Below are 25,501 nucleotides of genomic sequence, written 5' to 3' on the forward strand. Positions count from 1 at the left end.
TTAGCAGGTGTTATTGGCTCTTGTTTCAATGGTGGAATATTATGGGGTATGCTTGGCTATATGGCCATGATTGCTGACTCTTCTTGGGTAACATAGGGAGAAAAAGCTCCCACCTCCAGGAAAAATATGTTATCAAAAGGCCCAAAAGCAGAAACAATATAAAAGCAGAGACAAAAACCCACCACTTTGAACCAAAAATAAAACTGTGGCCAACTGGCCAGTTGCCGTGCTACACAGGCGGTGTGTGTCCACCATAGAAGCCTCCAGTAGTGGGTGGGGGTGTCCATTCGCTCAGGCCCCTCCTCTAGTCACCACTGTAGAGGTGCATAGATAGATACTGAGAAGTTAATGGGAGAAAGATTGTTTACTATTTTTGTCTCTGAAGGTCAGTTAGGTATCTGAGTGTGCACAGCGTAATTTTTGAAATTGTTGCATCTTTTTATGTTGGGGTTTTACAGATTTTTCATATGGTTTGTCTGTCAAGCCAAACCTGATTTTTTTCTTGCTGGATGGGCAGGAGTAAAGGGTACTGCACAAGTTAACTTTAGGGTTGGGACCCACAGGCAGAAGTCAAAGCAGCAGCCAAAGAATTTGCCCGTGGACTGAAAGGGCTCTTTCTCTCTGTGCCGTGGGAAAGCTGTGGTCTCAACACTAGATGTTTTTTGGGGGTGTGCACCCACCCACCCGAAGGCATCTGGGCTGGGCAAAGAAGGCACGACAGGGAAGAGGAGGAAAAAAATACATAGAATCCCCCCACACTGTCTTTTGCAAATGTTACTGCACTGCATTTAGCTTGCCGGTTCCCTGTGCTGGTCTGGCTGTAGCCCCGCTCTCTGACCTCCGCCCATGCGGAATGACCACAGAGGGAGTCCCAATTTCTTGACCGATTTCTAAATTGCAATATATTCCTTTATACCCTGATTTTTCTACTGGCAGTTGTAGGAAACTGATGCCCTGACACATATGCTAGATCCAGAGCTCTGGTGCAGTTCTGTGAGAGCAGTGTCTCTGGGTTTTCAGCCTCTCACCCACAGAGCCTGTCCTACCTGACTCTGCTCTGCCACTGCCAAGCCGGAAGTGCCCTACACAAGACCTTTTGAAAGTGTTGAAGAGCAAAGATGTCAGCTTGAGGACTAAGGTACACCTGATCCAAGCCATGATATTTTCAGTAACCTCATATGCATGCAAAAGCTGGACAATGAATAAGGTAGACCATAAAAGAATTGATGCTTTTGAGTTATGGTGTTGGAGAATATTGACAGTGTCATGGGCTATCAAAAGAACCAATATGTCCATTTTGGAAGAAATACAGCCAGAGTGCTCCTTAGAGGCCAAGATGGCCAAACTTCGTCTCTCATACTTCAGACATATGAGACCAGTTGTTGGAGACCAGTTGTTGGAGAAGGATATCATGTTTGGTAAGGTGGAGGGTCAGAGAAAAAGAAGAAGACCCCCAACAAGATGGATTAGCCAAGTCGCAGCATTGGTGGACTCAAGCATGGCAACAGTACTGAGGTTGGCCCAGGTTTGGGCAGTGTTTCATTCTGCTGTACATAAGGTCACTATGGGTCAGTACCGACTCTATGGCACCTAACAACAACAACAACAACAAACCCATCTTTGAGAAGATGGTGCTTAGTTATGTTAAGAGACTTTGTTTTTCATTGTCTTAAGATTTTTTCTTTCCCTTGTAACAAATAACATTTTTCTTTCTATGAAGTTAAAAATAAACTGTTTCTCACTTAAGCAATGAAAGATAAAGGCATTTCCCACATATACCCTTGTATCAAAGCAGGCCCTTGGCAACAGCAACTCAAATGATTAGATAGGAACTTTCCAAAACCCACTCTGCAGTCAAGTCTGTTCTGACTCCTAGCAGGCAACCCCACAGGGCAGAGTAGAGCTGCTTCATAGGGTTTCTAAGGCTGTAAATCTTTACAGGAGTAGACTGTCTTGCAGAGCCACTGGTAGGTTTGAGGGTTTGAACCACCCACCTAGAACCTTAAGGGACAGTGAATTTATGTTTGTGGGGAAGAAACAACTTAGAAAAGGAGGTTAAGAATAGTAGCATAACTCAAAGAATATAATTAATATCACTAAATGGTACATGTAGAAACTGCTGGATTGATGTATGCTCTACTATATATATTCTCAACAACAACAAAATGAAATTTTATCTGAAGACAAAAAGCTGGGCTTAAGCTAAGCTTGGCAGCCAGTATGCCAGGAGCCCCTTCAAATGATGCTCAACCATAAAGTTTATTGGACAAGGACTCAGATATCAGCTCTCAGACTTCCCCCTGCACTACCACCTCCCCCAGTCCCCACCCCAAACATACACAGCTGTTTGGAATCCGAATGTCTGTACATTTTTTATGTTGATGACTTGGCTCTGGACTCTTGGAGCAATCACCACTAGAATTGGCAGGCCTCTCTGAGAACACAGGAAAAGGGGAGCAAGGTGGGGCCAAGGACAAAATCAAGTCTTTAACGCACAGGATATAGTGGAGTTGGCTATTCGGCTCTGAATCAAGATGAATTCTTTTCTGTAGTCTTCCTGTGGCCTCTTGTTCCTTTGAATTCTTGTTACTGCAGATAATACCACAGCATCCCTGGAACTTGTAGCTTTGGAAAAGCCTCTGAGATGTCACAAAAATCAACAGAGTTCACACAATTAATCATATACATGCCACAGTATGGTGGTTACTCAGTTTGGGCATAGTACACTTCACGATCTGCTCAGACTCTTCCTTTCAGAGTTGCTGATTGTGAACCTCCTCACTTCATTGTCACTCTTTTCACATCATACTGTGGCTTGGTGGTTCTTGGTTCCCTTACTGCATAGAGATGCACCTGCCAGCCCAGCAGTGTAACATAAATGTAGTGAGTTTCAGCAATCCCCCAGAGTAGAAACTCCCCAGAGTGATCTGTTTAGAGAGTTATAGTATCTTAGCTCATGCATTTGATAGGCCCCATGGAAGACAGTGAGGGCACTGGTTGTTCAGTGGTAAATTTCTTGCTTTCCATGCAAAATCCTGGGTTCAATTCTGACCAGTGCAACTCAATGTACAGCCACCACCCCTCTAGCTGTAGAAGTTTTCATGTTTTTATGATGCTGAATAGGAGTCAGCAGAGCTTCTAGATTATGACAAACTAAGAAGAAAGGCCTTGCAATCTACTTACCCAAAAATCAGCCAATGAAAACCCTCTGAGCTTCTGTTAAGGGTTATGGCACAATTTGGGACCAGTAAAGATGATGGATGGATACATGATAAATAAACCTAATTAATGTCACTGGACTTACATGTGAGGATTGTTGAAATGTCAGACATTTTGCTATGTATATATTTACCACACACACAAACAAGATCCCCACAGGCTCATCTGTAGCCAGCTATGGTTAGGGTACAGGACTGGCCACCATGTCTATTGCGTATGGAGTTGCCATGTGTGTGGACTGACTCATGGCAGGTAACAACAATAACAGGTACAGTAACCAGGAGTTTGGGTTGGGTGGGGCCTGAAGTTTTGGGGCTTAGCCTCAGATAAGCCTTTGGCCAGGAGAAAGGAGCTCCCAGGTTGTACATCCAGTGCAGCCACCAGCAAGTTTGTACATCCAATACAGCTACCAGTAACAATTCACTTGCCTGCTCTATTCCTCAGTTTTTTCTTCTGCAAAGATAAAGAATCAAATGACTGCTGATTGGGGTTAAATCAAATGATTCCTAAGAGACTGCGGGGCTCTGAAGTTCTAAGTGTGTGGGCCAGGCCTTCCAGGAAACGAGAACCTATCAGAAGAGAAGAATTGGATTGTATATTCCTGAGTGTTTTTGTGTACATCCCCTCGCCCCCTCCAAAAAAAAGAGAGAGAATGGACACAAATACTGTTGAATGATGATGCACGGAGGAGATTGTAACCATTGCAGTGAAATGATGGTGTAAAACCAATGTTCTCCCATGTAAACTATCACTCAGTTCACAGTAAAAACTTAAAAAAAGAGAGAGAGAATGGAGTTCGGCCTACCAGTCATGTCAACACTAGATGTGAAGTGGGAAGCACCAGACAGGGAAGATGGGGAGGAGAGTACCCAGAGAGTACTTCCACTAAGGGTGGCGTAGAAAACCAATAAGAGAAGTAATAGAGATGATGGGGCATTGTCTCTCACTTGGCAAAGGAAACAACGTGAAGGAAGATGTTAAGCGCCGTCCAGTTGGTTCTGACTCATAGTGACCTTGTATAGGGTTTTCTAGGAGCCACTGGTGAGTTTGAACTGCTGACCTTGTGGTTCAAACCGATCTTGTGACCAGTGCTTTTCCTTCAGTGCCACACCAGGTATTTCAGGCCTGAGACTAGTCTAGGCAAGAAGGTCCATGATGGGGGGACAGAGGAGCCCACACTGAAGGTAGAATGGTCTGATTTGTGGAGAGCCATGAATATTATGGTATTGTCGGGGTTTTTATATATGCTATATCTTTCATTATTACTTTGATAATGAGGTTGGACGCTGCATTTTGCATTTCTATTATCTGAGGTAGAAAGTATTGCTAAACAAATTAATAATATGAGCCAGATATCTAATACAGTGATCGATTGCTAGTTCTTCATCTGGGTCTAGGATTCAGAAATCGAATGATTTACCAGAGTCACAATTCAGGGGACATCTTTTCCTTCAAACTGCTTCACATTGGCAGCATACTGTTAAAATGATTATGTGTTAGAGTTCTGTCTGGCAGGATTGTACGAAATTCTAGCTTCTCTTACAGTATGAAGGAGCCCTGTTAATGTTGTGGATTACAAGCTGAGCTGCTAACCATAATGTCAGCAGTTCGAAGCTACCAGTCACTCCATGAGAGAAATATGAGGCATTCTGCTCCCATAAAGATTTACACTCTCGGAAACCCTTTACAGGGTTGCTATGAATTGGAACCAACTCCACGACACCCCCCCACCACCACCACTACTATTATAGTATAAACTTGTAAATTGGAAACACTTACTCTTCTTTCAACTTTTTTGTGTCCATTAAAACACCTTAGTTAGTTAGTTAGTTAGTTAGTTGGGTCTTTATGTGCTTTTATATAAATGACACATCAGAGGTGATTTGGACGTTCCCTGGTAGTAATTATCTGACTTAAAGCCTGGTTATATGTGAGCTGGAGACTCACTGCTTAACTCCAGCCTTCAGATGGTCCTCCACCTCTATGAGTCTGACCCCCTTCTTACCTCTGCAAGGCTAGGTGCCCAGGGGACCCCAAGCTAGGTGCCATACTATAGGGAGTAACTCAACACTGAACTTTCCTCCAGCAGGTGATGGCTTGGTTCTTGTCTGCTTTGTCTATTTAATTGGTTTGTGTGGTGTTTTATAGCCTGTCTTAGCATTGCTGTTAGCACTGATTTGATGGGAAAGTGCTTGTCAAGTGTCAGACCAACACTGGGGCCTAAGCCTCTTATGCTTTGAGAACCATGGGTACTTAACATGGAGCCTGATGATACTGGCTTTCAAGGCCCGGCCCCTCTCCTCCAATTGTCTCCCTCCCTCAGTTTCTCTCCCAGGTGTCCTAACTCAGCTTCACCCAGGCCACAGGGAGTGGAAATCAAGCTGGATATAGGAGGGGGACGTTGTCTGGCTTTGACTTCCAGTTTTGCTGCTGAATGACTTCAGACTTGAGTTCCCAGAGTGACTGTAAATGGAAATTGTACATTTATATGTGCATAGGAATCTACAGACTCTAGATGTGCTATTGTTAAATGCCATTGAGTAGGTTCTGACTCATAGTGACCCGTATAGGGATCCAAGGAGTAGTTGGTGGATATGAACTGCCACCTTGTGTTTCTCAGTCCAGTGCTGATCCTAAGCACCACATGGGAGTCCCTAAATGGGCTAGAGCTTCTCAAAATGTGAGCTATTCTAAGAGTTTATTAGTGTTTCTAAGATTTGTGTTGAATTTTATCCAAATTTATAAACATGAACATTTCTACTTTTATGTATATTTACTAGAATAGTAAATACACAAAGGTTTTTGGTTTTGTGATCCACCAGGTTTTTACTTTTTTATTTTTATGCGTTTATGGTGGTTATTGTAAAGGAATATAAGGTTTTGATTGAAAAAGTGGAGACATTTTAAAAATTAAATCTGAAGACATTTTAAAATATCACCTGCTCCCCCGATATCCCCTGGGAGAAGAGGAAGAGCTGAACCCTTGTGGTTAGGGCAGCCTGACAACCATGCAGTTAGTTGGGGCAGCTCTTTCCCTTACTGTAGAGAAAATGGGGCTCTCCTACTTTATCTCCAGTGGCACATTTATGGTAAGGGTCTGCAGTCTCTTTTTGTTCCTGTCTCTGAACAAACCACCAACTTGAGTGCCAGATGCCTGCAGTTCAGTTTCCACTCTAACACTTGGGTAAGTTGTTTAGCTTCTGATGCCTGTTTCCTCACCTGTAAAATAGAGATGATGTTAGGAGCTGTCTCAGAGTATTGTAGGGTTAGAGGAAACAATAATGGAAGTGAAGGACTTGGCACTGTATCAGACGAATGGTGGTTGGTGGTGGTGTGCTGTGGAGTTGGTGCTGACTCATAGCCACCTTGCATAGGGTTTCCAAGGCTGTAAATCTTTACAGGAGCAGAAAACCTCATCTTTCTCTCTCGGAACAGCTGGTAGTTTCAAACTGCTGACCCTGAGGTTAGCAGCCCGATTCGTAACCACTATGCTACCAGAGCTCATATAAGCACTCAGTAAACGCTGGGTGGTATTATCCAACTTTTCCCCTGTTTACTCTAAAATTTGGGACATATTTAAACAATGTATATATTCTGGGGCCTCTCATCCTCACAGAAATGTAGAAACTTTGGATAAAGTTAAAACTAGTAATGAAATCAGGTTTAAAATATAACCTGTATGCTAAAATTTCTAAACAACCCTAATTTTATTTACAAAGGAAACACAGGTCCATAGATGACGTAATTTATCATTCTTATAAAGGTGCAAAATTGTGTGTAACATTTGACAATTCAGTTCTTTCCCTCAACCCCCAGAAATAGAGTGACAGGTTCGGGCTTAAACTTGATCGGTTAGGACTTGTTAGACAAAAAAGTAGCTGCCGGAATGGGGAGCTGGAGAAGGTTGTGTTGGTTTCTTCCCTTAAACCCCTTCACTGGGATGAAGGATCACTTCTCCCATAGGGTTGGAATACAACTCTCCACTAATCACTTCAAACAGGTTTGCCAGAACCTGGCCATTACCACTGTCAAGTGTCTTCTGAAGTTGCTATGCTTCCATTTATTGTTTGGTGTGAGTAAAATGTATCCCAAAATACTCCCTCCTTGTCCCCTCCCTAGCCTCTACTCCCAATTCCATATGTGCATAAATACACAGGTGTGTTCCAGCATCATAGAATGCTCCTCAAAAGCAAGGATGGTGAGATGTTGGCTCATGTACTGTGGACATATCAGGAAAGAAGAGGACGACTCCATGTTTACCCAAGTTAGAGGGTCAGCGAAAATGAGGGAAACCTGCAGTGACGTGGATTGATACAATAGCCACAAGAATGGACTCATGAAGATGGCATAGGTCACCATGAGTCGCTAACAACACAATATGTAAAGGGAACTTTGTGGGGATGGAGGACTCTGAATGCCTTAGCTTAATGAAGGAAGTAGACTTGCCTATCACTCTCCTCTGACTCCTCAGCCCCTGAATAATAGCCCTGGGTGACGATTGTTCAAGCCACTGTGTACAGTTGTGTGGGCTGTACACTACACGAGGGTACTGGGCAAGGGGCACGTGGGGGCTAAAGGTCTACTAGAGTCAAGGTTGCCAAATTGTGAACCTGGTACAGAAGTGTGCCTGCCTAGAGGAAGGGGCATCTTTTTCTGATTTGCACAAAGGCCAGTGGCTGGCAGTGATGTCTGATCTGACCCTTCCCTTCACTCCTGTCCCCTATAGCAGCCTCTGTTGCTGCTGAGTTCTTTGGAGACCATCTTCCACAGCCATAACTTTCAGGAACCCAGAGAAACAAACAAGGGAGGAAGTGTCGGCATAATAGATTGTCAGTGACATTATTTCAGTCACTGTGCAGTGCCCTCCGTGGGCAGGCACAGTGCTGAGAGCTGGAGATACACATCTGGGCCGAAAACATGGCACTTGCTACAAGGGCCCTGTGTGTCCTGGCAGCATGGAGGAGGTGTCCCCAACATGCTGGAGGGACAGGTCAGGGGAAGCTTCCCTAGCGGAGTTGAGCCTGCATAGGCCTTTCCAGGACACCTGAGAGCTGGCCAGCTGTGCCTCTCCTGAAGTGCTCCCTACTCTACCAGTGGAGCCTGGAGCGAAAATAAATCACTGTGCTAGGAAGAGGACTGCTGTCAGTGGCTCAGTAAGTCTGCAAGGAATCTGACCGCTCCATCCGGCTGCTTACACTGGGCAGGTAAATCCATCAGTCTGTAGATATATTTACAGAAGAGTAGAATGCCAGTCACACTCCCTATCTAAAGGATTCTATTTCTTCCATTTTGAATGATTGTGTTAAACCATGCTAACCCCAGGAAGCTTTCTGGCCTCTTGACTGAGTTTTGTAGTATGCTCAGCTTTTCTTTGCTTTTCTCCTCCACCAGGTACTTGCTAGAGCAAGATTTCCCAGGCATGCGGATTGGCCCAGAGCCCACCACTGACTCCTTCATCGCTGTGATGTATGGGGAGACTGAGGGCAGCACCCCGGGAAATGCATTGGTCGTGGACCCCAAAAAACCATTCCGAAAACTTAGTCGCTTTGGAAATGCTTTCCTGAATCGGTAAGGACCAGCAAACTGTCTTTGGTCAGGTTGTTTAAACTTTTTTCATTGAATTATTGCGAATTATATGTTAAGGTTGAAAACCAGAAGAAGAGAGCATGTCTGTTGTAGAAAAGAGACAGGTTATAGGGAATGTGTTTGTACTCAATAATGTATTTGAAAAAACCACCTATTCTGCTTTAGAAAGCAGAGCTAAGGCCAAGGATTGGTGCACAATATAAGAAACAAATGTCTAATAATTTGAGCTGTGCTAAAATGAATCCTGGTGTGGCACTGGATTAGTAGATGCAACGTTGACAGTTCAAACGCACCAGCCACTCATAGAAACCCTATAGAGTCAGTGTGAGTTAGAACCAACTCGACAACACACAGCAACAACACTGTGGACCAGGTGGCCTTGAGAGGTAATGAACTCCCCGTCACCAGCGATATTGATGGGAAGCTGGGTGGTGACATCTCGGGCATGGTGTCTGGGGCCTCATGGAGTCAGAGGGAGTTTAGCCAGAGGACCCTCAAGATTTTCTTGATGCCCCAGTTTAACCCACTGACTACTGCAGGATGGGGTTGTCTTACCCCCTCACTGTCCTATGCTTCTTACTCTCAGGCTTCCATATTCATGACAGCTGAACAGGGGAAACAGAATCAAAGCAGGAAAAGTTCATTTGGTTACATAGTTGTGTTTTAATAGGTGTGAAGTTGTGGGATAACAGACTGTCTTAATTGGAGAGTTGTTTTCTTTGCACTACTCCATACCCTTTCACCAGAGTGCCCAGTGAAACAGAGTTCCAGGGAAGAGAGGGGACGAGCCAGTGGCTTCTCCTGAACACAGCTCTGCCCTCCTCCTCTTTGCTACTCCTAGCCTATGTTTTGAAGCCTTTCCTCTCTCCTGCTCTGAGTCTGTGCTGTCAAGTGGTTGATCTAGAGGAGTGGATGTTGGAGATGCAGAGCCAGGGAGGAGTCATTCAAACCTCTTTAGGGAGGGAAAGAAGCGCCCACGTGGTGCATATGGTCTGCACTTGGCTAATAACCAAAAGATGAGCTATTCAAACTCACCCAGCAGCACCACGGAAAAAGGGTCTGGCGATCTACTTCCGTAAAGATTTCAGCCAAGAAGACCCTAGGGAGCAGTCCTGTTCTCTAACATGTGAGTCAGAATTAACAAGTTAACGAGAGAAAGGAAGTGGAATTAAGCTGACAGACAACAGGAAGCACTAAGTGTACTTCTCCTTTTTAGGCGTTGTCAAAAATAGTACTAGATTCTTCCAGCTGGCATCTGTCTGCCCGGAAGGCTAAGGGGCCTCACTGTACAATGCTAGGGCTGCAATTCACTTAGACTATGGGATAGGCCATGCCCTGGTATCATGTCATGGCTCTGCTAAGGGTGACCCAGGCAACCTCCACAGGTGCCTTCAATGAAAAACCAAACTAGGATCTAAACACTCCCTCAAGGCCTTTTTTATACTCCCACTGCAAATCCAAGAAAGCACCCTAGGGAGAAAGGGAGCCTGGGCCGTAGGATAAATAGGAACACACAGATGACGTACATGACAGTGATTTGCAGAACACTATCCAAATGATTTCCCCCCAACTGGCAGGGCTCTCGTCCTTAGGAGGAGCTGACTCCAGAGAAGCCATGATTGGCACCAGGGAGTAGGAGAAACACAGCTTGGGCTTTGAGAATAAAGTGTGGACCAGGGAGTACCAGAGAGTCAAGTCTCGAGACCCCTCAGGAGAGACAAATGGAATTAAGGAATTTCCCTATCAAAACCTCCCTTGGAAAGTTCTGGAGGCTCTGCAAGTACAATACACAGTGTCCTTCTCTGTGCAAGGCTGCTCTGGATGGTTTGATACCACTGTTCTTAGTCTCATACTCTTTTTTTTTTTTTTTATGTTTTATTGTGAATTGTGTGATAGTCTACATGGGAGAACATCAGCTTTACATTCATTCCATCATCCATCATTTCGTTGGCATAGTTATCATTCTGTCCATGCATCCTCACCCAACCAAGGGGTGTACCCTGTAAACCTGCACCCCCCTCCTACCACAGTCCTCAGCCCCTTTCCATCTCCTGATCCCGAGCCCCCAACCCCACCATCTCTTGACGTTGTCTTCTCTGCCTCCATCCCAGGCCTCACTACCTCTCTGAGTAGGATTCCGCAGAATCATACTCTTTTTGATTGGCAAAGACTTAAAAAGACATAAGCCGCCATTTTTTTCAAATTCCCATTTTGTGAAATTCATATTCATAAGAAAAACCGAAGAATAATGGATATTAGTTTAATTTTGGCTGATAATTTACTTTCCTAACAAAAATTATGCTTTAAAATGCCAAACATGGCAGACAAAAGTATGGAAAACACATATTCAGGAAAAGTTTTGGTTGACAAGATTCATTATCTCAGAATTTTATACTTGCTAAGAAGAACGCATATGTAATACTAGATAATCAAGGGTTCATTGAATTCAGAATATAGAAAATAACAGCAATTATATACTTACTATGTGTCGGGTACTGGTCTCCATTTTACTTGGATATTGACTCTAAGGCCTCCCTAAAGCCCTTTAAGGTAGGTGTGCTGCCATTACCTTAATAAAGGAGGAGTTGAAGCCTAGAGGTTAATTTCAGTTCCACGGGTCCCTCAGCTGTTAGGATGAGAACTCACACAGCCCTGCTAGCACCACTCTGCTGAGCTGCTGACTGGAATGACATTGGATTAAGAATCACTGCCTACTGCCTTTCTGAATTTCCCTATTTAACTTTTAAGGCTGCCTTAATATGGCTCTCCTACAGTGATGATGATGAGGACAATTATGTTCCAATTCAGGTTACCATTAATTTATATACACTGTCCTTTTGGAGTTAATAAAACAGATGAGAAAGCTTTAAAAAAAATAATAAATTGTGATTTGTTCAAGGTCACAAAGTCAGGAAGAAGCAGAGAACAGGACCCATGGTTCCCCTTCTCTCCTGTCCACTACCCACCCAACACACCCATGAAAAGAAAAGTTTCTGTCCTTCCCGCCATGTTGGTGGCCATGCATGTGAGACTCGGGGGAAGAATGTGTCCGATGGACGTCCAGAGTGAGCAGCCTGGAGAAGTAGTAGCCATGTGACCAGGCTGCTGTCCCACACAGCACCTACTTACAGAGGGGAGTTAGTCAGTGGGGGACACTCCAGTGTATGTTCATTGGCAGGGTTGACCCTAAAGGCAGCAAACCTCTTTTTCCATATGGAGTCCTGGTGTGCTGCTGTGGATTCATGGGCCAGACTACAAAGATGTCTGAACTGCAAGGTTGGTGGTTCAAGCTCACCAGTCACTCCTGGGAAACACTACACAGGGTCACTGTGAGTCAGAACCAGTTCAATGGCACTTAATAACAACAGCATACACTTCTGGGAACTAAGTCAAATTACAAAACTTACTAGGAAAGAGAACTGGCTGTTTGCTATGAAGAAAGTTCTTGCTCCAGGCAATTACCAGGCTACCTGACTTTCATTACCTATCTTTAAAAGACATTGTTGTTGTTGTTATTGTTGTTAAGTGCTGTAGAGTCAGTTCTGACCCATAGCGACCCGGTATAGGGTTTCCAAGAAGTGGCTGGTGAGTTGGTGAGTTTGAACCACCAACCTTGTCGTTCAAAACGACTTTGCAGTCCAGCACACTAACCCACAGTGCCACACCAGGGCTCCTTAAAAGAGATAAGTACTGCAAAAAAACACCACTAACAGTCCTTCCTACAGCACTCTGTATTCTACTGTGTTCAATAATTCATTGCAGTGACCACACAGAACTCAGACAGCATACTCATAGGTAAGGGGTTTATTAGGGGAGTTAACAGGTTATAATTCAGGGTCAGAAATGCTCAGGGCCCAGTTCCTCCAGTCAGGACAGACTCTCCTCTGCTGTGAGCACAGGCAGGACGCTCTCTGGCCTTTGGCCTGACCTCTGCTTTTCCTGCTAAAGCAGTGTTCCAAAACTCTTTTAGGGCTACTGATAACTGCTCCTGAGTAAACCAGTCCCCCATAAACCTCAACCTGAAGGCACTTGGCTCTAGTTCCTTGAGTCAGCAAACCTGCTCCCCTAATTAATAACTAGAGGCACCCCACTCTGGAAGCAAGCCTCCTGCCTAATCACTCAACTTTCCTGGCTCCATGGGTTGGGAAGCCACACTCTGCCTCGTGCTCTGCGTCTTGGTTCTGCTGCTGTTGCTCCTCTACTGCTTCTCAGGTGTCACAGCATCGTGTCCTTGGATCTTGGAGTCCAAAGGATGCACTCCACTTCTGGCTTCCTTGTAGGTAGTAAAGTCCCCCTTGCTGCTTCTGAGATGGTTCATTTTATACACGTTAGAGGTCTAAGCTTCGTTAGTTAGCCCTGTTAACAGTCACTCACAACTGAACCATATCATCCATCAGCATCTTCCCCCACCTTCTCTTACCCAGACACAGCAGGAAAAAGTTGTTTGGTGGGAATTTACAAAGACTATGGCTAGAAGAGACATTAAATAATTCACAGGTACTTCATAAGGTAGTACCCACCTTGGGGCTCAGTGCTTTATCCCACAGCACCATACCAGGCCCTAAGAATTAAAATGTTGAGACTTAATTCCTTTTGAAATGAAGACATCTGAACAGTACTTGGCAGTGTTTCTGTCATTTTGGCCAAGCCTGATAATGGTGAGAGTGGTGACAAAAAGCCACCATCTTACATGTGTAGAAGGAGCCCTGGTGGCATAGTGGGTTAAGTATTGGACTGCTAACCAGAAGGTCTGCTGCTTTGAGGGAGAAAACCCATCTGCTGCTTTGAGGGAGAAAGATGAGGGAGTCTTCTTCCTTAAAGATTGACACCCTTGAAAACCTGATAGAGTAGTTGCACTCTGTCGTGTAGGGCTGCTGTGAGTCAGAATTTACTCCTCAGCAATGGGTTTGGTTTTTTGGGAATTACATGCAGATATTGATTGAACAATCACAGAATATTTAGACATTGGTGAAAAACAAGGCTCCAGGAATTGATGGAGTACAAATTGGAACATTTCAACAAACCCATGCAGTGCCTGGAGTGCTCACTTGTCTGTGCCAAGAAATTTAGAAGACAGCTACCTGGCCAGCCTATTGGAAGAGAGCCATATTTGTGCCCATTCCAAAGAAAGGTGACCCAATAGAATTCGGTAACTATCAAACAATTATCATTATTCATCAAAATTTTGCTGAAGATAATTAAAAAACAATTGCAGCAGTACATTGACAAGGAGCTGGCCAGATACTCAAGCTGGATTCAGAAGATGATTGCTGATGTCAAATGAATCTCAGATGAAAGCAGAGAAACCAGGAAGATGTTTACTTGCGCTTTTGTTGTTGTTGTTGTTAAGTGCCGTCGAGTCGGTTCCGACCCATAGCGACCCTGTACAGGGTTTCCGAGGGTGTAAATCTTTACAGGAGTAGAAAGCCTCATCTTTCTCCCACGGAGCGGCTGGTAGTTTTGAACCGCTGACCTTAAGGTTCGCAGCCCGATTCGTAACCACTACGCTACTTGTGCTTTACTGACTATGAAAAGGCATTCAGCTGTGTGGTTCATAATGAACACATTCAACTGTGTCTGTAACATTGCTAAGAATGGGAATTCCAGAACACTTAATCGTGCTCATGAGGAACCTGTATGTAGACCAAGAGGTAGGTGTTCCAAGCAGAACAAAGGGACACTGAATGGTTTAAAATCAGGAAAAAGTGTGTGTCAGGATTGTGTATTTTCACTATATTTATTCAGTCTGTATGCTGAGTAAATAATCTTAGAAGCTGGACTATATGAAGAAGAATGGCGTTAGGATTAGCAGAAGTGTTGTTGTTGTTGCTAAATGCTGTTGAGTCGGCTCGGACCCATAGTGATCCTGTATAGGGTTTCTAAGGAACAGCTGGTGGGCTTGAACCGCCGACCTTGCAGTTCAAATGGCTTTGCAGTCTGACACATTAACCCACAGCACCACACCAGGACTCCAGAAGCATTATTATAGCCTTCAATATGCAGGTGACACAACCTTGATTGCTGGAAGTAAAGAAGGTTTCAAATACTAATGAAGATCAAAGAGTACAGCCTCAGCATGGATTCTTTGTAAAGAAAATCCTCACAACTGGACCAATAACTAACATCATGATACATGGAGAAAAGACTGAAGCTATCCGACTTCATTTTGCTTGATCCACAGTCAATGCTCATGGAAACAGCAGGCAAGAAATCGAACTAAGTACTGCATTGGCAAATCTGCTGCAAAAGACCTCTTTAGAGTGTTAAAGAGCAAAGATGTTACTGTGAGGACTAAGATGCCGTGGTATTTTCAGTTGCCTCATATGCATGTGAAAGTTGGAGAATGAATAAGGAATGCTACATAAGAATCACATTTGAAGTATGGTGTTATCGAGGAATATTGAAAGTACCAGGGACTGCCAGAAGAACAGAAAAGTCTGTTTTGAAAGAAGTACAGCCAGAATGTTCCTTAAAAGGGAGAATGGTGAGACTTTGCTCTGGTAGTTAGGACATGTTTTTAGAAGGGACCAGTGCCTAGAACAGGGCATCATACGGGGTACAATGGAAGGTCAACGAAAAAGAGGAAGACCTCCATGAAATGGATTGACATAGTGGCAGCAGCAATGGGCTCAAACATGACAATGATGGTGAGGATGGCGCAGTGTTTCGTTCTGATGTGCAGAGGGTATCTATAAATTGGAACTGACTCAATGGCACATAGCAACAACACAATAGTTGGATTGATACTCTCTGATACTCTCTTTGTTACTTAGATTTATGTAATTAAATGAGTCCTCAATAACTATAATTATTTCCGTTGTTGAGTATTTCACAGTCACTCATGTACTAATGGGAATAAACATAAAAAGCTAAATACAAGTCCATAGTATCAGTGCAGTCAGTTGTTGGCTCCAGCAGTGAATTTAACTACAGAGATTAAGGGAAATAGGCACTTGCCAAGAATCGCTCTTGATTTGCCAGCAAAATTGTTTTGTTTTACGCTGAAAAGTTAATTGGGGTTTATTTTTATGGTGCATTTATCCATAATAAACGTGATGAAGCTTTTCCCATTAATCTTTAACCTTGTGGTAGCTCCCAGGTATTAAACCATTGTTCTTTATCAGCAGCTGCCTCTGTGTTCCTGGTGCTGAGGTTCAGAAAACAGGCCATCCTCCCTGGACTCAGGATGCCCTGCCTGGGACTAGCTGCATTGTACACTTAGGAGAGGCTAGATTGCTAAAATTAGTTATTTAGGTTGAACCAAATAAAATCACCAATATGTAATCATTGGTTGGAGTTCTGGTGTTGTAGTGGGTTACATACTGGGTTGCTAACTTCAAGGTCAGCAGTTCAATCCAACAGCCATTCTCCAGGAGAAAGCCAAGGCTTTCTGCTCCCATAAAGATTTATAGCTTCAGAAACCCTACGTAGGGTCACTATGGGTCAGAACTGACTGATGGCACACAACCACCACCAGTAGCAACCACTGTTGTTGGTGTTAGGTACTATCGAGTCGGTTCTGACTTATAGTGACCCTGTGTAGGGTTTCTGAGGAGCGACTGGTGGGTTTGAACCACTGACCTTTTGGTTAGTAGTCCAGGGCTTACCTACAGCGCCACACCAACAACCATTGGTTACCTATAAGAATGGTCATCTCGGTCACCTAGCAGACATAGCAAACTGTCCCTCATCTGATTATTCAGTATGCTTGCTAGTAATCTCATACATGAGCCCTGGATATCCACAGATAAATGTAAAAACCTTCCCTAGAAGCCGAGACAGTAAAGTCCAAAAAGGCAAAGTTTTTCCACCCCCTCCCAAAAAAAAGCTAAAGAGGATAGAGAGAAACACTGTTAACTGTGGTATATGGAGGGGATTATAATCAATGTAATGAAACAAGTTATATGAATGGTTGAATGTGAAACTGATGATGTGCCCTGTAAACTTTCACTCAATCCACAATAAAAACCTTAAATTAAAAAAAAAAAGAATGGTCATCTCTTAAGGGTGTACCTAAATGTTAATTATAGGCTTTTATATAATCTTGATGCGAAATTAAATTCACATGGTTCATTGGGGCATTTCTGATAGCCCTTCCTTGGTTTGCTTCAGGTTCGTTGTCTGTGTTTAGTGTCCTCTTTTACTGTGGAAAGTATAGGAAGTTATGTGATCTCTTTGGTTCCATTCTCCTCATCCATAAAGTGCACTGGGGTCATAGCTCAGAACCCTCTCTCCACCGTGCACTTAGGTTTATTTGTACCTAATAACAAACCTAAGATGACATGGTGGTACACCAGTTAAGTGCCCAGCTGCTAACCAAAAGGTTGGCTGTTGGAACCCACCGAACAGCTCTGTAGGAGAAAGTCCTGACAATGCTACTGTAAACATTACAGCTAGAAAACTCTATGGAGCAGTTCCACTCTGTCACATGGAGGCGCTGTGAGTCAGAATCTACTTATGGCCCCCAACCACAGTGACAGACCTGGGAGTTCTCAGAGAGGTTCGGCATCCTCACAAGGTCACAGGGTGGTGAACAAAAGACAGGCCTAGAGCCCAGGTCTTCTGCCTCTTGTTCACTGGTAGGCCTCCACAGAAAAGCTCCTTCCTCTGTGGTGTACTTATTGGGCTCTGCTGTTAATCAAAAGGTTGAAGGCTCAAGCCCACCCAAGGCACCTCAGAAGAAAGCTCTGGTGAACAGTTCTATGATCACACATGGTCAATTCCTTGGCATCCAGAGCTATGACTCACAACTCTTTTATTTTAGGGTGCTGCCCTCAGAGTAAACTGAAGGTACACCACAGAGATTAAATGCATGAAACGATAGTCATAGTCATAGTCTAGTAGGTGAGAACCTGGAGTCAGAGCTGCCAGGTTAGCATCCCAGCTCCATTCGTTTATCAGCCAGGTGACTTGGCATGATCTCTCTGTTGTCCCACCTCCCACTTTGTAAAACAGCGGTTCACAGTCCGTCTCTGAGTTTGTGGTGAGGATTAAATCTGTTAATGTGCAAGGAATATTCTAGAACAGTCCTGACACACAGTAAGTGCTTAGTAAATGTCTGGACTCTTATTATTACTGTTACTACCAGAGATATCACTCATTGTTCAGAAATTAAGATCCCTGTTAAGATACTAGCTGGTTATTTTTTAAGCCTGGTTTTGAAATATTTTGATCACTGAATTAGAATTTTGACATTGGGAAGAATTTTGAGTACTCTTCTTACTCCTTGTTTTACTGTATGGCAGACTCCTGGCAACTTCTCTGAGGCTTTATAGCCCTGATCATTATTCTGTCCTCCCCTTTCTGGAGGGCAAGTTTGGCATATGATCTTGGTTCACCTCCCCCACCCATTCTTACTTTAAAAAAATGTATCAGGTCAGCCTTTGGTAAGGGAGATGCTTCATAATCTTATGGTGGGAAGTGGTTGACATGGGAAATGATCCATTATAAAATAGCCCACAACAGTGAAAAGAAGCTTGTGGTGAGGCTCCTGGGTTTAACAGCATATGTCTGCATGTTTAATGAGAAGTGTGATGATCACCACGCCAGGGAAGGGGTAGGCACTCCATCTCGAGACAGCAAATCTGCCTGTGCTTAGAAACATTTTAGCAGAACCACGTCAGCTGGGAATGCCTGATGAACCACCGACTGTGACATGCAAGAGGAGTAACCCTGCTTCCTACTTTCTTTTCTCAAAGCACAAAAGTAAGACTCACTGGCTTCAGCAGCATTTGGGTTTTTTTCTGAAAATGTTTTAAAAGAAAACACTGGTATGTGGTTGTAATCCTTCAAGTGTGAGCTGAGCCCCCCACCCCCACAGCATCGGAGTCCTCATTGAGCTGTGTGCTCAGCTGGTTTTGGAGGGAAGCTTTACACAGACGTCTTTGCATGTACAGCTTCTTTCTGGATGCCTCTCCAGAGACTTTCTCTCTCCTCTTCTTTCTCTTTTTCCTGCTGTCCATTTTGGTCCCTCAGCTTACTCCCTTGTGTATTTGGAGTAACATCACTACATCAGGCTGCATCTGGTTTGTCATTCCCAAATTTGGACCCTGCTGTTGGGCAGGAAGCCTGGGGATGGGGTGGGGTGTTGAAATGTTCCTTTGCCCAGAGGGAGCTAACTGTTCATTACTTTTGAAACCCTCTGTTAGCCTTTATGTTTTGGAAAACTTGATATTGAGTGCAAACTTGTGAGTGGGGAGGAATAGCACCTCTCAACAGTAACAGTATGCATCAAAATAGTTTCACATATGTGCAGCTTTCTCAGCACTGCCAAATGCCCCTGACTGGCTGAGAGACTAAGCCCGCGCCACTTAGAGCTGTGGCCTACCACCATGTGAACAGGACTCTCTGCCCACCCCGAGTTTAGATAATTCAGTTATGCGTTTTCCTCTCTGAATTCACAAAGACTACTTGTGTACTTTTTCTTGCAGTTTTACCCAAGGCTGAACAGTGGTGTTTGTACAAAAGTTAGAGGTGCAGAAAAGGCAGGAGAAAATCAGAAATGAGGGGTTTCTCTTCAGTTAACTGACCCTTTGTTTTTAACATTAATGGGGTTCTTACCTTTACAGATTGAGTTCTACTCCACTGACATCAAGGATATTAGTCTCTAACCAACTATGTGCTAGCTGTGTGACCCCAAAATATCATAACTGTTTTGTGTTTCTATTCTTTCCAGCTACAAAATGATCATAGTATATTTTCCTACATCTCCCTGGGCTGATGTGAAAATGTAAAAAAGAAACTAGGAGAAACTTGTCCTGAGCACCTTGAAAGAGTATCATTTTGAAATGTCAGTAATTGTACTTCTAGTTTGGGTAGCTCACCTCTGCCATTGCTGTCAGCCAGTGTCCCTCACCCTGCTGTACTGTCCCCACATGTGTGTGTGGGAGGCCCGGCTGGCGGCCCTGTCTTGCATTCCCAGCATAGTTACTTTCTGAGTAATCCCCTCCAGACCCACTGAATGGAAGGATTGAGCTTTCACTGCACATTTTCAGGCTTCTCCCACACAGAGATAGAAGTAAGCTATTTACAACACAGGAAAAGGAGAAGCATTCTCCAGCGTCCACCTTAAAACAGACACTGTGCCTAACAAAGACCCAAGGCAGGCTCTGCTGCCTGGGTGGGAGTAGCAGAGTGGCTGCTGCTGCTACTCACAGAACTGCACAAGGTCAAAGCTAAACAGGACATCACCATCTCCAGATGGTCCAGATGTCTCACTCTGCATACGAGGGAGCTGATCCCAGGGTGGGGAAGCCCTTGTCCAGTGTCCCACAGCAGAGTATCAACAAAGCCTGAACTGAACCAGAATCAGGGCTGCTAATCACACACCAAAATTTCCTCCCACATCAGCCTGCTAACTGTGAAGCTGCTGACCAGAGCCACAGCAAGAGGGTCCGGACCAGAGCAAGGAGATGCTATCAGGAAGGGATGGATGGGGAAGGAGGCCTGGAGATGCTCTCAAGTCCCTGCTTTTATCCAGGACTCCTGAGAACCTGGAGGATTTGGGATGTTGCCCACAGGTGACTGACCCACCTTGGACCTGAAGCCATAGCAGACACCAGGCTAGATGCTGAGTTCCTGGAACATCAGACAGTGAAAATAGGTCTTGGTACCTCTAGCTTAAGGAGAGGCCAAGGAATGGACAAGGGAAAAACACTAGACACTCCAGTCCAGGAAACCATGTATCCCAAAGAACACAAGGGGTTCCCTGGGAGCAGCAGCCCAGGCTGCTTGAGCAAGGAACAGCATGGAGGAGAGAATAGATAAGTAGGGACTAACCTGGATATAAAGACCAACTCTGAGCCTCTTAGCAAGTTACCCAGCCTCTCTGAGTATCTGTGTGTTCCTAGGTGTGCTATTTCTGCCTCATGAGGATAAGGTGAAGATTGAATGAGAGGATATTTATAAAATAGCGAAGGGTTCAATGCATGATTGTTGTGTGCTGAGTCAACTCTGACTCATAGCAACCCTATAGGACACGATAGAACTGCCCCATAGGGTGGTTCTTTATGGAAGTAGATTGATTATTGGGTCTTTTCTCTCACAGAGTCATTAATGACTTCAAACTGCTGACTGGTTATCAGCCAAACACGTAACCAGGACTCCTCCAGTACGTGCTTGTTGTTGTGTACCATCAAGTCGATTGTGACTTACGCAGGGCTCCTTCAGTACATGAGAGCTAAAATGAAAATTAACAGAAAGGGATCTGGTAGCAGGTGGCAGTGAGTCCCAATGCACCCTCCCACACCTCCCATGCATCTGTTCTTGGTGTCAGTCACATTTAGACCCCATTTATTAGATGACATCTGTAAGGTCAGAGAGACCAAGGAACTCTGCAGTTAGAGCACTCTGTGATATACATTTCTGATCCCACTGACCTGTTTCTTCCAGATTCATGTGCTCCCAGCTGCCCAACCAGGTCCTGAAGAGCATCAGCATCATTGACAGCCCCGGCATCCTGTCTGGGGAGAAGCAGCGCATCAGCCGAGGTCAGTAGCCTGCCTATCCCTCACCCTGTCCCTCTACTAACACTGTCTGAGACTCTCTCTGATGTTAGCAGAGAATTTCTGTTTCCTGTTGCATTCCATCTAGCTTCCAGTGCTTCCATTGTCCAGGTATCCCACAGCATTCCTGGGCAACCCCAGGGTCCAGAGCCAAAGGCCCCCAAGAAGCAGCCATGAAGTGATAGAAGTGATAGATAGCTTCAAAGCTACCACCATTTCAACTGAGAAACTTACCAGAGTTGTACTATAACCTCTTAATTCCTTTAAACACTGTCATCTACTGTTAATGCCCATGTCAAATATGTTTTCAAAGTTATGTGCTCCCAAGAAGAGATGACGTATTTCTTGCTAACTCTTTAGTTGAACACATATGACAAAAAATAATAGAGGTAAAAGAAGCCTTACAGCACTCTCTCCTTGCATAAGCTTTGGTGGGTATGTACTTTATATCAGCCACTGGTCTGTGTACTGAGGATGCAGCAAAAACAGGTACGGTTTCAGCCCTCAAGTAGCTAATGTTATATTGACGAAGGCAGACTTTAATTTAGTTACCATGTGAATAAATATAAGGAGGCTTCCAAAGTTTGTGGAAACATGGAATGAAAAGATAATGGAATTTTCCCATGAACTTTTCGAACCCCATTTTTGAACTGTGAGATATGGGCTCAGGTAGGAATACATGATGAGAGGAGGGCCTGACCTTGGGGTGCTACAAAAGGCTCCTAAGGAAACAACATTTGAGGGAGGGTCTGGAGGATGAGTGGGAAGGACTCCGGGAAGCTTCAGGGCAGGGGAAGCTGGACTAGAAGGGCCTCAGAGGAGAGCTATGGAGAACAGAAAGTACTTTGTAAGGAGCGGTGGCATCTGGGCTGCTTCAGCCTTCCGAAGACAAGGCTGAGGCAACAACCCTTATCAAACCCATGCACTGTGGTTAAGCAGATGGCCCTGATGTCAGAAGGGGCACCCAGAGGACACAGGTTACGTATGGAGAGGCGATTCTGACTGGGAGGGTGTTAGGATGGATGAAGCTCTTGTGGGAGGGAGAAGGTATGACACTGCTGCCGTCCCTTCTCCCCAACAGCTCTCCACAGCCCTGAAGCAGCAAGTCAGTAGAACTCGGGATAAGAAATGCTGGCATGAGGAGGCTGAGCAGTCACATCCTCACCTCTCAGGAAGCAGAAGTAGTTACACTGCCCAGAGCTAGGAAGCCAGGGTCCCATGACAAGAGTGATTTTTCAGAAGTAACTCACCAGGCCTTTCTTCTGACGTACCTCTGGGTGGACTTGAATCTCCAGCTTTTTAGTTAACAGCCAAATACATTCATTACCTTTTGTACAAGCATGGATTCCTCCTAGGCTATTACTCCCTCCTTACCTGTGGCATTTCAGAAATGCCGACTCTGCTGCCTCCATGGACTGAGCTCAGGTCACTGTGTGGCTGCCCTGCACAGCACTCACCCTCTGGGCTTTCACTGTTGAAACAAATGGACCAATTCAGTCCTGGGTCCTCATGCCTGGGGAGGCTTACAGTGCCGTCTGGTCTCCCTGAGGTGCCAAGAGCATTGCAGTGACAGAAAGAACCAGGCCAGTGCTCTTCCCTCTTACAAATACCTTTGCTGGCTTGTTTTCACTTATAAAGTAATAAAGGTTTGCTGAAAAGGATTCAAACAAGGAATAAGAATATACAATACATCTCTGTCACAAATAACAATTATAAATTATTTCCTAGGCTCCTTAGACACTTTCTATCATTTTTAAAGAGAAAGGTAGTTTCCATACCCGCTTTCTACAACATAATTTTTTCCCCAGAACCATCTGCCGTGCTCACCAACCCATGCCAGTTTATTCAGATCACACCATTTCTTTTAACAGCTGCTTGTGTTCCACATTGTTGTTAAGTGCTGTCAAGTCAGCTCTGACTCATAGCAACCCTGTGTAGGGTTTACAAGAAGCAACTGGTGGGTTTGAACCGCCTACCTTAGGATGAGCAGTCCACTGCTTCTCCTATAACGCCAAACCAGGATTCCATGTGTTCCATAGGAGTATAATAAAATGTATTTAATTGATCTGTGGGTATTTGATCATGAAAAATGTTTCCCTTTTACAAACAGTGCTGCAGCTAATCATTGTTTTTGTTGTATATCTTTACATCGCAGTGTTAACAGATTTTTTTTTTTCTTTTGGAGAACCACTTTAGGACCATTGATTTAGCTCAGGAAGAGTTGCTCTACAGATCAAATGTTTTATTTTTAAAAAAAGAAAGCAAAGCAAACCCATATTCCAAGCTTTTCCAAGTTCCCCTTGTCTCGCTTCTTCTGCATGTCTGACTGGTAACACAGCTTTCATTTTACCACTAAATTTTGAAGGCCTATTGTTTTGTTGTTGTTGTTGTTGTTTCATCCATATCCATTTCTTTTCATTGGAAGTCTTTTGACCAGTTCTAATCATCCATATTTTTCTGTTTCTCCTTAGCTTGGTAAATGTAGTAAGTGTCCCTTACAGTCGACATGAAGCATGGTGTGATGTTTTCAGGATGCTTTGAACCTCACTACTTTTTAACTCTTTATAGTTCTTTTTAATGCTGACTCATATCCTGGTCTGACTTACCACGGCGTCTCCTTAGTCACATCCTATGCGCAGAAATAGTAAGGAGTGTCAAGCTAGCCAGTTGGTACCTACCACTCTGACTGACACATCAGCTGGTGAGGAAGGACAGCTGCACTGACTTCACAACCAACTGTGCTCAGGGCCCCCAAGCCCGAGTACTCATATGGAGTGTGCAGTATAACTGGTCTTGGATGACTCAGCTGACATTTCAACACATCAGCACCAAGAATGTATATTATGTTTAAGCTGTTTCAGCTTAACCTATTGCTGACAACGCTAGTGCTGTTTATTAGTTGCCGCCAATCGAGTCAGCTTCAGCTCTTGGTGATGCTGTGTATAACAAGATGACACATCCAGTCCTGTGCTAGCTTCATCGTTGCTTCACTCTTCAGATAGTCTGCTGGTCCTTGATAACAGGGTCCAGACTTTTGACTCTAGTGGTGAGAAAAAAGAGCACATTCACACGCACTATCCTTATTTCCAATCTCCTATTTATTCATCTGGCTCCGTGACTGCTTTCTTCTTGAAATACTGTGTATCTCATGCTGAACCTGAACATAATCTAAGATTTATTCCTGGGCTTGACATAAACACAAGTGTGTTTGTTCCCAGCTACTTGGTACAAACCGCTAGGGTCCCACTGCAGTTATAACGAAGGAGCTCCTGTCTAACAAGACCATGAAAAATTCTAATGTGGTATTGACTGGGTCTGTCTGTCAGTTTAGGATTAAACTTTGAAGGTGCAGCTTTATCTTGCGATCATGAGGTCTGTATAGCCTTCAGTAGACTTAATTTTGATAATAAAAATAGTATAATTTGTCCCTTTTAAAAGTTTAAATCATTCTAGAAGGAAAACGTAACCTCATGATGTAAATTTTCCAGTAGCTCTGTCTGTTCTCCCAGGCCCAACAGCTTGCTACATGAACATTTCTGAGTTTTTTCTTAAGCTCTTCTATTAGTCCCAGCCTATTCATTGTAAGTCAGTGATTAAAAACTGAGAAGATGGTGACAAGGGCAAAAAATGCCTTCTTAGTAAAAACAGTCAATTGAATTCATGAATCTGAGAGACATAATTGCACTGACAAGAACAGAAACTTCAAAGTCATTCATTAACATTTTAACATTTACATGCAAGCATCACTTAGCTTATCTTTGAAGTTTGGCAACACTAAAGAACTATCAGTTACCATTGGGTCAGTTCCAACTCAAGGAGACCCCGTGTGTATCAGAGTAGAAGTATGCTCCATAGTATTTTCTGTAATTAAGAAAAGCATCTGAATACTAACAGCAAAAGTATTCATACATAATATCTCCAAAGAATCTACAGACCTAGGAGACAGGGCATGAAAATCTAATCTGTGGTTAGTACAGATGCAGAAAAAAATAAGTAAAACTAGAACAATTAATTATCAAGGAAGCATAAACATGCCTACCTGACAAGATTTTTTTAACTTTAAAGGCAAAAGACAGGCGTTCTAAGGCTGCCCATTTAGAGTTCCTGGTTCAAACTGACTTTGTGATCCAGCGCATTATCCTGCAGTGCTACACCAGGACACTATCTGTGTCTCTCTCTCTCTCTCTCTCTCT

The 25,501-nt window shown here is 44.0% G+C and overlaps 1 protein-coding gene across 1 annotated transcript in view; it reads left to right on the top strand.

Annotated features, from left to right (window-relative positions):
• EHD4 (EH-domain containing 4) overlaps positions 1–25,501 on the top strand; it is a 100,616-nt gene that overhangs the window by 29,972 nt on the left and 45,143 nt on the right. The window contains exons 2-3 of the mRNA XM_006831743.1: positions 8,611–8,787; positions 21,196–21,293. Of these exons, the coding sequence (XP_006831806.1) occupies positions 8,611–8,787; positions 21,196–21,293 (275 nt within the window). The remainder of the gene's footprint in view (positions 1–8,610; positions 8,788–21,195; positions 21,294–25,501) is intronic.

This window comes from Chrysochloris asiatica, unplaced genomic scaffold, assembly GCF_000296735.1.
Source record: "Chrysochloris asiatica unplaced genomic scaffold, ChrAsi1.0 scaffold00004, whole genome shotgun sequence".
NCBI classification, from domain to species: domain Eukaryota; kingdom Metazoa; phylum Chordata; class Mammalia; order Afrosoricida; family Chrysochloridae; genus Chrysochloris; species Chrysochloris asiatica.